This window comes from Pygoscelis adeliae, unplaced genomic scaffold (genome assembly GCF_000699105.1).
Source record: "Pygoscelis adeliae isolate BGI_AS28 unplaced genomic scaffold, ASM69910v1 Scaffold155, whole genome shotgun sequence".
Classification (NCBI taxonomy): Eukaryota; Metazoa; Chordata; class Aves; order Sphenisciformes; family Spheniscidae; genus Pygoscelis; species Pygoscelis adeliae.
This window is the reverse complement of record NW_008824932.1, coordinates 5,800,790-5,816,081: the sequence shown is the minus strand read 5'-3', so window position 1 is coordinate 5,816,081 and position 15,292 is coordinate 5,800,790. Positions and strand designations below refer to the sequence as shown.

Below are 15,292 nucleotides of genomic sequence, written 5' to 3'. Positions count from 1 at the left end.
GGAAAAAATTCCACAGGGTATGAAGAGTGGTGGCAACTTCAGAAGAAGTACCATGGAGTATGTTTCCTCTGCACTTGATTTTTTGCTCGTGTAGCTTAATAGATGGTTATAGGACAGTAGGTTTATCTCAGTGCCTTTGCAGAGGCAAGTGCAACATTAGTCTGTAGCAGTACCAATTTTTCTTTTCTCTGTCTTTTCCCTTCCCACGTTTTGGAACTGGGTGGGAAATGCAAGCTCTGGCAGAATTGATTTTAGGTTGATTGGCTAATTGACTTTAGTTCCAGACTGTCTGAGAGCCCTTTATTGCCTCTGTTTCCTCATCTTGTTTCCACTTCTACATTAAGACAACCCTCCACGCAATCTGGCCATGGCTGGTAAGCACACCTTCCTACCGTCCTGCCATCTGCAGCGGCAATTCTCTCTTTCTCTTATTTAATTGCTATATAAGCTCAGGCTTTACCTGAACACATGCAGCTGTGTTGGTGAGTGGCCATAGATGAACAACTGATGCTATTCCCTGCAAAACAGAGCTCTCTTGCATTGTATTCCATTAGGCCTTCCCATAAAGATGGGATTTTTGTCCTGCTGCCTCGATTTGCTGAAGTGTTAAGTGTGGATAAGCCCAGGCAATCACTGTTGAGGAGCTAGTGTCTAAGAAAGCCTCAAAAGCTTTCAGCTTTGTTTTTTATTGATTTGTAAAGGGAATAGTAAGCTTTCCCCTCTCTCTTGTGTTCACCTGATAGTGCAGATATTCTCCAGACGTTGACAAGCACTGCTGTATCTTTTGCTGTGCTGTGCTCGTCAAAGCTCTCGAAGGCTTTGACAAAACCCATGGCTTCTCCTCATCAGCCTGTGGGACACAGGTTGTGCATTCCCTTTCACGTTTTGTCCCTTTGCGGTTTTTAACATAGCCATGTGCAAAGAGAGCACACCTCGGCATGTAGCTGTCTGAAGACCATGCCAGAGAGCATCAGGCAAATATCCTGGCCTCTTCAAGGCAGCCTCCCTGTTGCTTGAGAAAGAAAGATTTGGGAATCTGGAGGAGAGTGGCAACAGATCTGTTCCTGCCTTTGTAAAGACCAGTAGCAGGACAGTCATGTAGAGGGAGAAGAGGTAATGTAAGGACGTCTTTATTTCAGGGGTTTTTTTAGGTTCCCTGTCCATTCCCCAGCCTCTGAAGAGTCCCATCAGAATGGAACCATCATGGGCCAGTTCTGCTTGAGTTCATGAAGGTGCTGTTATTGAAGGCGTATCCAGTTTCTGTTGACCTGGAAAAAAGTTGTTTAATAATATTAGTTGCACTTTTTGAAGCTGCAATGCCCCATGTGGTTTTTTTCCCTGCTCAGGACACAGCAGCTGGAGAAGTGTTGTTAATGTAGGTATTGTTTCTTTCTTTCTGAATATGTCCAGAGAAATGTTATACACCACAAAAGATGCAAATAGCTGTATTTGGCATTGCTTGTGAGCATAAAAGCAGCAGAATCGTAATGTTACTAGAAAGAGAGGAAGCAACTATCCTAGAGTCTGTTATTCTGAAGTTATCGATGAAAAAATTTACTGTTTCCATCTAAATTCTCTAATGAAAATATAGACATTATCTCTGTAGTCTTGAGGATATATGTATGAATTCAGTATAATACATGGTTTATATATCAGTATAATTGAAAAGCAGTAATACGGAGGGAAACGCTTGTTATAAATGATATGGGGCCTCTTAGCTCCATGAGAAGAAACACGCCTTTCCCTCGGGCGCCCGGTCCCACAGCAGAACTTTCTCCACTCACATCAGTTAACAGCAGAAGGAAGCTGCTGGCACCAGGGTGAGGATGATGAGGGTGAAATCGTGTGTGGGCGATATCTGCCCTCTCGTGGAGAGAGAAAATATCTTTCCCTCACTGCGTGCAGTGTCTGACAGCGTGGGCTGTCTTAATCCTAAGGAGGTGATACGATAGTTCATATTGATTTTGGAAACCAGACAACTATTCAGTCACAAATTTCCCTCTGCTGCCTTTGAAAGGTGAGAAGTGTGTAACACGTGGAAAACAATTTTTTTTTTCTTCCAAAATATCTAGTTACGTCTGTGTTCAACACAGGGAATTCCCATATGTTTTCCTTTTAAGTTTTCTGATTTTGGTGGTTTGTATGTTGGCTACAGATGTCACGACATAAGGATATTTCCCTTTATCATAAGCTAGACAAACTTCATCATAGGCTAATAAAAAACCCATAACATTTAGCATAATTAATTCTGTATTGCCTGGCTAACAGTTCGGAAATGTTTCTTAATAACCTACTGGCCCAACTAACTACTATGAAAAGACAATTCTGTGCGAAATCAAATGGGTAATATTGCGTATACATCTTGTGTGGTACTAACATCTGTTGTATCTTCATACGGTTTTATTTTTAATTATCTGTAAGAGGGAGGGGGGATGGAAATGGTGTCTGGAGGTGCCATTTGTCATATTTTCTACGGTTCTGTGAGAATTTGGGGGAAAACTTAGACCAATTTAGACCTTTTATAGCTATATGTGATAAGTAAATCAAGATTTTAAAAAGCCTATAAACACTGTTCCAATGCATGGTATTATCTTATAGATTACAAGTACATATTCATGGTATTATATTACACTAATAGGAGGTCGAGGGGAATATCGGCTATGATGAGTCAAGAAGGTTAAATGTTTAACTGATTTAACCAAAATTAATCCACGGTAGGGGTGTGGGAAGAGTGTCCTTATGTACTGTTAACATACCATGACGTATCTTCTCTGTATGACTGTTCTTTGTGAACCAATGTTTTTAACATGAAAGCATCTTTGAAACTGCTTTTTTAAATGTGTAATATAGACCTTCATCAGAACGAAATTTCAAGAACGTTGAGCAAAGTTGACGAACAAGAGGCAAGATTTTGTTTAAAACAAATAAAAAATTTCCCAGCCTACGTTGTTTTCAGTATCGGGCAAATATTACAAAATAACGAGCGTGTGGTAGCCACTGCGCACAAAGTGTCTCTGGGATTACGCTGTGGACGGTAGCACGGGCTAGAATGTCTCTCCTCACCTTTTCACGGATGGGTAAGGAAGAGATGGTGCCACGGTGTCGTGAAGCCAAACCGTTTACTTAAAACGTCGGAAAGCAGTAATTTGTGTTAATTACACAGTCGGTTCAGTTGATGTGAACCGCGTGGTCTGTGGTTTGCTTGCGAGGAAGGTAGGCTGCGTGATGCCTCGAGCCCGGTGCTGTGACTTGCAGTTATTAGCAGCACGTAACCAACGGTTGAGGAGATGCAGAAAATGCAAAAGTCTGGTCGCGCAATTATTTGCTGTAATTTCCAGGAAGGGGGTAAACGTTATGAAAGATGCACGTTTTAGTAGAAGTATTTGTACTATTTGTATTTGTACTTTCAAAAAGGTAAGAACATATTTTGTTTAATATATGAAATTCTGAACCTTCCCCTAAAGGTAATTTGGCTAATTATGAAGCACTCCCTGCGCCCCCAAAGAAGGGGGAAACTATTTAGAAAGACTCGAGCAAATTGCCCCACACTTTTTTCGTTGGTCAAACACACTAGCGCAGTTTTACAATTCTTCTGTGCTAATGCTTGTCTATCAGGGAGAAAGCAGTGCTTATGGTGCATTTAAATGCGTTATTTGTACTTACTAAGCATTATGACCAATCTATTTTCTTTTTTCTCTTGTTGATGTATTAATTGCCTATAAAACTAGACGTTGTTTCTGGAGTTGGAAAGCCCCTACCTTGAGAAAGAAAACGGAAAAAGAAAAAAAGAAAGAAAAGAAAAAAAAAAGTAAAAAGAAAGAAGAAAGGAAGCTTTTCATTAACAAAACTATAAACTGGGGCTATTAAAGAGGAATTAAATAAGCTTCTTGGTATCAAATATAATAGTCTTCAAAATGGCCAGGCTTATGATTCTTCATATTTAATACTAAGTAACCAATAGAATCAGGCAAACGTATTTTAGCATTACAGCTAGTTTATTTCCGCTGTTACACTATACTAGTTTATGCTGTTACTTAATAAGAGTAGGTACTACTTGGACCTGATACACTATATCTAGAAAGTCATTTCAACTACTGTTAAGACTGATGATGGTATGAGACACTAAATAATGAGGAAAAGTGCTATTTCAAGTGGATTAACTCCTTATTTCTTACCTCATGATACAAATGACTCGGTGGCCATTAGCAGGTCTCATAGCTTTTCTGCGCTCCTGCTTTCTTTGTCTGCATAATCAGACCATAACACCTGCCTACGGCTTGGGAAGGCTGTAAAAATTAAGTATCCTACTGCTTCTACAGTGTTTTGACATTGTACAGCATTAAAGTTAAAACACATGATCATGTAACTACTGTTATACAATTATCACCACTTTGATGAAAGGTGGCTTTGATGCAAGGATCCGAGAAAGCTGGGAGATACGTCCATATTAGTTTATTCCTTTTTTACAGTCGGAGCCTGGTTATTTGCGTTGTCCATCGTGGGCTTGGTCACCCGCCTCCGTGTTTACGGCCTCGCTGTGGTTTATCGCAGGGGCAGCGGCTGGGGCTTCTCTCAGAACATTGTGCTTCCAGGATTATTTTTTTTTTTTTTGTAATTTCACCTGGGGAGGAGATGTCCTTAAAATCATTGTCTTAACGTGTATCTGTCTGCACAGTATATTTCAATTAGCAAGCATCTGCCCAGAATCTATAGTTGCTTACCTGTTAATTTTTACTGGGAAGCGTTTCACAGCTTATTTTATGTCCTCTTTGTGCGATGTAGGTTACCATGGCCTTTACTGTGAAGAGGAATACAACGAATGCCTTTCTGCGCCCTGCCAGAACGGAGCCACCTGCAGGGACCTCGTCAATAGCTATGAGTGCGTGTGCCTCGCTGAGTACGAAGGTAGGATGGGGTTTGCCTCTCATTTTTGAATTGTTCTACGTATTTTTTGATGGTAGGTTCTGTTGCAAACAGAGATATACAATACCCTCCGCTGAGCTGAAATAAATCCCACATCTAAAATTAGCGGAAACAAACTTCAGTGTAGATCCTGATCCCGTAATCTTTATTCAAACGAGTAGTTCAGATTTAGCTGGTCTGTGAGAAATGTATATCCTTGTCTGGGGAGAAACGGCTTCTCTCTGTTCTTCTTAGGTGTACTTTTTTCTGCTGTTTTTAAGATATGTTAGAAAGTGATGGGTTTTTAAAAGAAAACACAACTGTTAAATAAAATTTTTCATCAGTTATTGCTAGGAGCCGTTACACGGCAGGCTTTCCAAATGATTTTATTTATTTTCTCCAGTGAAGTCAGTTAAAAACATAGTAACAAAAGATTAGTATTTGAAACAGATTAGCACAAAGGAGTAGAAATGAAAGTTTTATGTTGATTGTTCATTTAGAAGACCATAAAGCCCAGAGACAGTAGTAGGTTCATGACTGCTTTCCCATGTTAACTGCAGCTATTCCTAGATATGTTCGAATGGAATCGGTCTTTAGCATTTCTTAAGTAATTTATAAAATAAAGCAGAAAAGTATGTGTATTGCTAGACAAAAATCTTTTACCTTGCAGTGGATTTCAGCTTTACACAGAGCAGCACATATCAGCTGTCTGTGACATGTCCCTCTGTGGAGGGCTAAAATGATACTTTTTTTGTCTATTCTGTTTGGAATCACGCTGTGAGAACGTTTTGAATGCAATTTTATATGTTGTTAGTATTAAAATATAGATATATTTTACATAGAACGACTATGTTTTAAGGAACATTACCCCAGCATTTTCTCATTAAGCGTATCAATCCTTAACTGTGTTGATAAGTAATGCTCACTTAACAGCTGCTTGAGGCTAAATATGTATTTCATGCTGGTTATTGCGCTGCTCTGACAATAGATACAGAATTCATCATTTTAGAGGCTTAGTGAGGAAATGACCCTCAGCTTCTCATGACAGTTTAAAGGGCACTTAACCATAATGTTATGACTTCATGTTCTGTTCTCATCCGACCTGTACATGCAGCTGAAAGCACTGTGTGCGCGGCACATTGTGCTTTAAATGAAAGCAGGGGACCTGGTCCTGTAAGCAGTTTTTGCTGATTACTGAGCTTTCTTCAGTGACACTAATGAATAGAGCTGAGGTACCCAGCTCAAGATGCTATGTGGGCCGTTAGAGGCCCCAATTTTACCGCCACCAACCCAGACCCCCAGTCTGCAGCCCCCTCTTCTGCCTCCGTACCCCCCTGGCTGGCAAATGGGCGAGAGCTGCTGTCGCTCGTCTGGACCGTAGTATCTGCCAGCGCGTTCCCGTGGGCTTCTGGCTCTGCTGGCCGCTGCTGCTTAGCTGCAGGATGCTCAAACTCGAGTGCTCTGCCTTTTTGCTGCTGACAGACTGACCACATGATTTCAGCAGGTCTGCAGAGAGCGAGTACAGACCTGTACTCACATGTGTGAGTGTGTGTGTGTGTGTATGTATATATTAAAAAAAAATATAGTTTTTTTAATTACCGCTATTAACTTGAGATGTTTATTTTTATATCTCATGTAAGCTTGCATTGCTGTACATAACTGCAGTGTTGAACACTAGAGAACTAAGTTCATTCCTTTTAATCGGTCACTCATTAAATAAATGTGCTTGTATACATACATCTGATATATTATGTGTCCAATTTCTTCCTTTTTTTGTATTGATTTTTCTTTCTCATATTCTTTTCTCTAAAAACTCTATTTTCTCACTGATTTTACCTCTGTATAGTTCTACATCTCAAACTCTCCAAATTCAAATTCACAAACTGCCCAATTCCAGTGCAACACCATTGGTATTCAAGAAAGAGGCTGGGAAGGAGTAAGGCAGGATCAGCTGCATGTCCACTTTTCACATGTATTTGTCTAACCTCTTCTAGTCCTCCATCATTGTAGGTTCTGTAATCTCCACAAGCAACATAATTCCTTCACTGTCGTTCGCTACCTCATGATTAGAAACATCTTCCTGATGCCGAAGCTGTGTTGCAGTTTTTATACATAATAAACAATATGAGTTTGTGCTTCGATTGACAATGCCTCTTTGCAGTTTGCAGGACAGTAAGGATTTAGAAACATGAACCACCTTAAAAAGTGAAAAATGTATTTGTAATTTGTAAGTGTTATCACATGGAAGCATTCAGAATCCTGTCTTGCTCTTCAATTTGTTGACATTCTTGTAAAAAGTATAAGAATTGGAAAACTTGAAGATAACTTAGGATTTCAGTGGTCACTTTGGATTCATTCCCAAGCAAAGAATGGTAATAAGACTTAGATTTAGACTTAAAACTTACATTAATGGATAAATTTAAACAGGTCTTTTAAATGCAAGCTAATTTCACTGTATTAGATACATTATAAATGAAGTCCCACCAATCATTCATTATTCACATACGCACATTTATTTTTTTTCGTGTTTCAGTGCCATTCATGCACTGATTAGATCATTCATGTATTGATTTTTCTAGTTTTATCTGAAAAGTAGATCCAGAGAAAATGAAGCTTGTAGCAGTGGCAGCAGAGCCTCTGTCCCCATCCCCAGGTGGGAACCTGCTGTGCTTTATGTTCTGTATGCCAGATATGGCTTGCACTGTCTTCTGCAAGGCAAAGCTGCTGAATTCACATAGCCTGCACCTGAGAATGAAAGAGCGAAGGTAGTGGCATGAAGCTGAGCACCCCAATTATTTACTTTTAGCTATGCATTTGAATAAATTAATTTATCTTTTTATTGCTTTAGTTATACTCCTCAGCTTCCTGCAAAAGTCAATGAGAGGCATCAGAATGCTTATGTATACTATTAAAGAAGTTACTACGTAAAATTCTTACTGAAGACAATTATTGTTCACGTTTTATTGAAGAATATTAGATAGGCGATCAGATTATGCTTTATTATACCATTGGTTTTTCATAGACACTCCAGCAGTTCTTGTTAGCAGAAATTGCCCTACCTCTCTTACCCCAAAGCCTCAGCGGGTGGGAAGAGCAGAGAGGAGGCATGTATGTAAAAAGTTTAGTCACCATAAAATGTATGGCTTTAGTCTTACGGCATTAGCCTAATAGGACAGGTTTGGAGGTTGCACGTCATTGTGCTCATCCAGGTGAAGTTGAGTTATCACATGTGCCGATTTCATGCTGTCAGTATAGGTCATGTTAATGGCAATTACTAATTTTACCTTTTCAGGAAGGCACTGTGAATTGTACAAAGATCCTTGTGTTAACATCAACTGTCAGAACGGTGGCACTTGTGACAGCGAAGGTCTAAATGCTACGTGTATTTGTGCACCTGGATATACAGGTAAGTAATTTGTACGTTACACAGAACGTCTGGTTGTCTGTGTTCACTATGTCCAAAAGAAGACAAATACCAAGTAAGACTCTGTCTCTTCAAGGAAACAAATTCATTTGGACTTTGCTGAATTGTAATCAGTCTAGTGAGAATGAAAAGTTCTTGGTATTACTTGCAACTGCTTTGAACTTTAAAAATCTTGCAGCAAAAAAAGCCTGTTACTAAAGAGAATTCACTAAGCTGACAGCTATTTAACATGCCTTATGACCTTACTGCTTGAGACTGGATTGCATTTTAAAAACAACATTTTGAAGACTTCCAGGTAAGCCAATATACTAATTAGACACTGTTGAAACTGGAAAATGTTTTAACATTGACCTTAGTTACTGCGAGCTGAAGAAACAACTTATTCCATTACCTTAATATGCAATTGCTAAAAGCCCTAAAGTGCTTGTTCTGGATCAATTTACACTTTCAGAGTAATGGGAAGCAGCCCATTTAATCCTTTGGCCTTGTATTTAAACTGACATGTTTGGTGTAATCCAAATATCTGCTGTCAAGACAATTTACAACCTGATGCTCTGCTAGTCCTGTCAGGTAATGTCCAATGTGATAGTAATAGATAAACCCACTCATAGCTGTTTTGTAGATCAAATCGTGCTTTTTCATCTGTGCTAATTAAAGGGCTTTTTTTTTTTTTTTAAAGTGTTAGCTTTCCGTTGTACAGTGGCTGTTTCTCAGAGGCACTGATTATCTACATTATTGTATAGCACTTCAGAATACACATGATAAATTGTTATACCGCATTTTCTTGGGATGGAACTTGTATTTAAAGAAATGAGATACACATAATCTGGGTGAGGTTAGTCAAGTTACTTAGCCCTCAGACTTTGTTTTCACCTGCTTGAATGAGGATAATATTTCCTTCTGGGAGGCTATGTGAGACTTATTTCTTGAAACAGTTATAGAATACTTTTGATGTTCTGAGAATAAAGATGCTATTGAGCTATAAGGTGTTTTGCAGCTAGAGGAAAATTAAATGACTGATGTACCTGCTACGTGAGGCACCCACTATATAGAAGTTTGGTTTTTGTTGTTTTTTTTTTCTGATATAAGGTGAAGAATGTGAAATTGATGTAAATGACTGTGACAGCAACCCATGTCACCATGCTGGAACTTGCATAGATCAGCCTGGTGGTTACACCTGCCATTGTCCACATGGATGGGTCGGTGCAAACTGTGAAATACGTAAGTTTTGTAGTTTTCTAAAAATTTCTAAAAATGATACATTATAATAAAGAAATTTATATTTGTCTCTAAATACCTATCTGCACAAATACTCTGAATCATCTGTAAATTATCAAAATTCTGTTGCATGCATTTTATTTTAGGCCATAACATTTCAGAAGTGGCTATGCAAGTTAGAAACATCTGTTTCTGGGCACCCTACTTCGAGATGTGTTGGACTGGATTGTCAGAGATGCTGTCTCACAGCTGGGCACTAAGCAGTTTGCCTTTTAATTGCACTTACGCTTCAGAGCTTACTTCCATACTTACCTTGGGCAAAGTGTACTTCTCTAGTGCTATAAGCATGGTCCTAACAGACTTTTGTTGACTTCTGAGCACCCGCGGTTCTAGTGATGTTTCAGCAAAACCATTTTGAACTTGCTTACCTAAGGAAACAAGTCCTGTGTAACTGTGCTGTGACTTGCGTGTGCGTGCATTTACCAACTTTTTCAGGAATAACTTTTCCAACCATCGGCCGATTTCCACCAAATTTGTTAGAAAGGTAAAGGTCTCCAAAACAAAATATTTCCTAAGCATTTAGTAAGACTTAGAGAGGTTCCATTGGTGGGTCTTCTGAGGGAACAGCTTCGGTGTGATCTTGCTTCTTAGTATAGAGAAAAGCTTCAGTGTAAGTGCATCCTTATAGAGCAGAAGAGAGTCCATGAGAGGAAGGAAGTATGAAGCCCAACTGTGGAAGAGTTAAAACAGAAATAAGGCTTCAGTAGTTCTGCTGCTCATGGAGCTGCTTTGTATTTCCCTGATGTCTTGTTCTTGGGCTACAGATGTTGTCTTTACTAGGGAGTTTAGCCGTGTATTTAACTGCTTGAATGCTCAGGTACTGTGGTCATAGATCCCTTCAAGTCATTATACAGCTACACAAGTTTGTGTGAGGGCATTTATGCTGCTTAGCACAGCTCATGTTGCAGGGATAGGTGATAGATTAAAAAATAGACAGAAGGGACTCAGAAAGCTCCTATCGTACATTCATGAGAAAATACCTACACAAAAGCTGGAATAAAAAATGGTTTCTGTATCTCATTTAGGCAAGGAGCATATGAAGCTTCTCCTTTTTACTCTCTTTTACTTAAACTTTACTTAAACATATCAACTGCTTCTTAAGTTGATTTCTATTCTTGACGTTAGTCCTTACTTCAACCCAGAAGACAACTCTGTTCACATCTGGACTGACACAAAAGTTTTATCTTGACAGGTTTATGACCTTCTCTCCCTGTAATTATTGGTTGTGAATTCAGTTTCAGTGCTTTCTGTCGAAAGCAAAGACTGCAGAAGAGCATTGCTAGCTGGTCCAGAGGTGGTGACAGCCCTGCCTTTTTGTTGTCTCAGTGAATGGCGCACACGCTTCCCTGTGTGGTACAGAACCATCGTGACGTTGGGAGCACAATGTTGCGTGCTACCTGGATGCCATGTTGCTCACGCTAAAAGATGCTCAGATGAGCTTTTACTGACACGGCTGTTAGCGATACCTGAAACATGCGTGTCCAAGCAAGGCAGTGTAATTCTGCCTGCCTTAGCTAATAAGTAGCGGGCTGACAGACAGATGAGTTTAGTTCTCGGAGAAAGAAATAATCATCCTGGAAACGTACTTCCTGGGGTACCTCAGTGTAGTAACAATTACATTTCTGTTATGTTACGGAATGAATAGATGCCAAAGGGAAACAGACGGGCTTGCGAGCTTTCTGAGCCCTGCAGCTGTGCTCTATGAAATCAGTGATGCTTGTTCTGGAGTCCTCCTTTGGCTGTCATGCTCTAGTCACTAAGAGTTTGGCTGTTTGCACCACAGATACATATTGAAGTGCATATAAACACATGGGAAAATGAGAGAAGCAGAACAGAGGGTGGAAGGAGCCTTTTCTACTGTCCAGCTACTCAATTATTCCTGCTTCCCCCTGTGAGGGACGCATGCCCCTAAGCGCTATATATGATGGGTAGGTTCAAGCTTACCTCCGTGGTTGGTCAATATTAACTCCTTTCTGACCACGTTTGTAAGTGTACGAGAGAGAGAGAGTGGATAAAACTCTGCTTAAGCTTTGTTCTCTTGAGCCAAGGGGGTTGTCTCTGCTTAGTGTGTATTTCTCTACAGGTAGCATCTGTTTATAGTTGAACTGCAGTGGCCTTGCCTGCTGCTCAAGAACTTGGATTGCATTACACAATTGCAAACTGTGTGAGTTAAAATGATGGGAAGAAGCAACAGCACTTTGCTGTGGCTGTTTTAAGCCTTTTACTGCCTTTTATCTTGTGACTGCTATGACAGGAGGCAGGGAATTATCTGAGTGTTAACTGGCATTGATAACACCGCAAGGCTGTTTCTCAACGAGAAATATTAGACCTTTTCTTTCCATCTCAATATTTGGAGAGAATAATCATATAGTATTGTTCATGGCAATTGTTCTCAATTGAAGAGGTTGAAATTACTTTTTTTTTAATCCAAGAAATCAGGATAGCTAATAGTGTATATACGTAATAATAATAGTAATATAGGAGATACAAAAAAAATGCAATCTAGAACATTCTGGTTTGGGTTGGTCTTAAAGGAATGAAAGCAGGAAAAAAAAATCTTTACATAGTCACATAAAGATACATTTTGAAGAACAATTAAGTTTAAAATTTGAGGGTTACCCACAGTTTCTTCAATAAGCTTAACATCAGCAAACGTCTGATGTTCCCTTGCTATTAAAGTCACTTTGACACAGCATCAAAGTAAAATGATGTGTTGTTATGGGACTCCACGATACTTCACAATAGTCAGATATAAGTAAGGACATTCAGCCTCTCTAACCAACGCAGCAGCTTATATACAAAGCTGTGGAAGCTTTCCTAAAGTGCTTGGATTTTAACAGGTATATAAAGGATTATGCAAATAGAGAGGGATTGAGTTTTGAAGAAATCACTTTGCAGAAAGGATTTAAAAGCATTTTGATCTGCAGATTTGTTCTACAGAACTATGTATCCATGGGAAGATCTTTGCGCTCACTGTCTTCCCCTGAGCTACGAGTTGGCCAGCTGATGGGAACCCAATTCTAATCATATCTAGAAAGGCCATATCCAGCTCTTTTATAAACAGGTGCGGCGCTTCTGATCTCACTGGAGCTGAGCCAGTGGTGCAGTGGATTTCTGTTTAGCTCTGAAGATTGAATCTATTAGTAAATCTGTTTCAGTTCATCTTTCCGTATCTCCTTGTCATATTTATCATATTGTTTCAGCAGTTTGTACATAGTGGTTAAAAATGTATTGGAAATTAAATTTAAACACTGCACACTGACTTCCTTTGTATTGGACCATCCCTCCGAATGCTAGAAAAAGACATGATGAGGCCAGGCTTCAGGCTTCTCAAGGCGGGGACTGGTGCTCAGGAGTCGTTTGACTAAATAGATCACGTTATCTTTTGTGATTATCTGTTACTAGCCATGGAGGAGGCTGTTGGTATTTAATCTTTTTTGGAGAACAACTCTCTATTTACTATTAATAGTTCCCCTTTTTTTCACTAGCTCTTTTATCTGCTTGAAGTGACTACCCTAACAGGATTTCAGGGTTATCTTCTTGTCAAACCGTACTCTTTAATTTTCAAGTGCTGTATACACAGCGGACTAGACAAGATGTGTGTTGCCTGGATGAACTGTGATGTTTATTATATCATCTTACGGTCCTTACCAGCGTTAGCAATTCCAATTAAATAGGATTAAATCGGTCTTAATTATAAAGAGGATATTTTTCCTTTCAAAATGAAATGTATTTGCCTAAAAAGTTAATGGAGCATTCACTGCACAAATGCTTACAAAATGTCTCATATGAATTCTCTGATGCCTGCTGGTTATTTGTTAATATCATTACCTTTGCCACTTTTGTAATTAATGTAGTTACCAACGTAAGCCAAACCATGTGGTTACTCGAAAACTAACATTGTGAACAATTTCTAGTACAGACTCTGTGGTACGCATTGAAATCTAATTCTTAATTAATTTTATGAACATTACTATGACAACTAAGAATACTGTGATTTTGAGCTGTCTTGTGTTCTTTCTAATCTTTGGAATATAAGCTATTCTTCATCTTTTTATCTGGTGGGGAAGAAAGGAAGAAATTTCTCTCGTCCTTATCATCCAGAGATGGAAGACATGGAATCTAAATCAGAACTGTCTTGCCATATATCTGCGCACATTAGATCCGAATTTGGCCTAGTCTGACAACCTGACAGAAACCACCCTGTGTGACGAATGTGCCGCAGAACAGAAATAGAAACCCATCCCAAACTGCGCAGAGCACAGCTGTATTCTCCCCCTCATATCCCGGCTGGGCAAACTGCAGTAACAGCACTTTAGCAACATTAAATCGCTGAATGATGCAGGCTGATCAAAACTTTACCGATCTCTGAGGAAGATAACACAAACAAGCAGTCAGTCCTGCAAAATCAGCTCACATTTGTGGACAAAATGCCTAAGCAAGCCCGAGCTCAGAGGTGCTCTGGGACAACCTTTACTATTGTAAACGAAGAGCAACCATTTCTTCAAACTCTGCCCAGGTGAATCCCACAGGTTACAGCTTCAGGCTTTCTCCCTACCTTCTTCTAAAATGGATTTTTTTCCCCCTGTACTTGTACATTCCCCTGTATTTCTACCATAGGTGGAGGTTATATCCACAGATGCTGCTAAATTTGTGAATTCAGCTCAGGTGGTCGAATCAGTTATCTGCCATCATCAACATCCTCGAGAGGTGGCTTCTAAGAGTATCTTAACATTCCCAAAGCATATGCTTGATAGCCCTGTTCCCAGACTGTTTGTCTGGGAAAGCAATGCAGAAGTCCGTTTGAAAAAGGAACAGTCACTTGCTAGAAATAACTTCTGCAGAGTGTCAGATTTCTGTAGTCGGAATGATTCAAGTCTGTTCCTGGTTTGAAATAATTTATGAGACCATAGGCTTAAAAGACTGCCAAAAATGAACCCTAGAGGCAAGTACAGGTTAATTAGAAATACTCTGACCCATACTAGAGAAAAACAGATCTGAGGACATAGGCAATTGAGAGACAATCTGTTTGGCATTGATAGACAATAGTTTGGGCGTCAAGAATATTTATAAAGAAGGTCTGGAATACATAAATACAAGAAGCCTCTTCCAGATTGGCTTTACTTTAAGGTCTGCTTTGAGGCCTCTCGGGGAAGTTATGCTTGAGAGAAGACTCTAGTGGGCTCAGTACTGTAGCACCTTGTGAGATGCCCTTTTTGTCCTTGAAATGCTGAAGTCTCTGCAGTCTGGTGGAGATAGGCATAACAAAAGCCTGTGTTTCAAATTAAAAACCAAGCATGTTTAATACATATTAAGTCACACACTTTAGTGGAAGGATTCACTATTAGAACAAGCTGCACAGAGAACTGGTGCATTACTAGAAGCTTTTACATAAAACCTGCCTTCCTTTAGAGACCCTATGGTATATTATAACATAATGCAAGAATAACTGGATGACTGTCTATGACTTGGGTTATACAGGAGATCAAACTAGATAAGTGTTCCTATATGACCTTAAAAATCTACAGAAAAGGTGGGTGAAGGATCAAGGTAGTGCTATTCAAATTTGTTGCATGTTAGGCATGGCGACGTATCCATAACAGAGCCTGGGAAGGTTCAAATTACCCCCCTAGCTTCAAAAGTCTCCACAGAAATATCGAACGTGAATATCATAAAAGATTCAATTCA

At 39.5% G+C, this 15,292-nt stretch overlaps 1 protein-coding gene across 1 annotated transcript in view; it reads left to right on the top strand.

The window, feature by feature from the left end:
• DNER (delta/notch-like EGF repeat containing) overlaps window positions 1–15,292 on the top strand; it is an 81,367-nt gene that overhangs the window by 57,548 nt on the left and 8,527 nt on the right. The window contains exons 8-10 of the mRNA XM_009325120.1: window positions 4,783–4,905; window positions 8,195–8,308; window positions 9,416–9,547. Coding sequence (XP_009323395.1) covers window positions 4,783–4,905; window positions 8,195–8,308; window positions 9,416–9,547 — 369 coding nt within the window. The remainder of the gene's footprint in view (window positions 1–4,782; window positions 4,906–8,194; window positions 8,309–9,415; window positions 9,548–15,292) is intronic.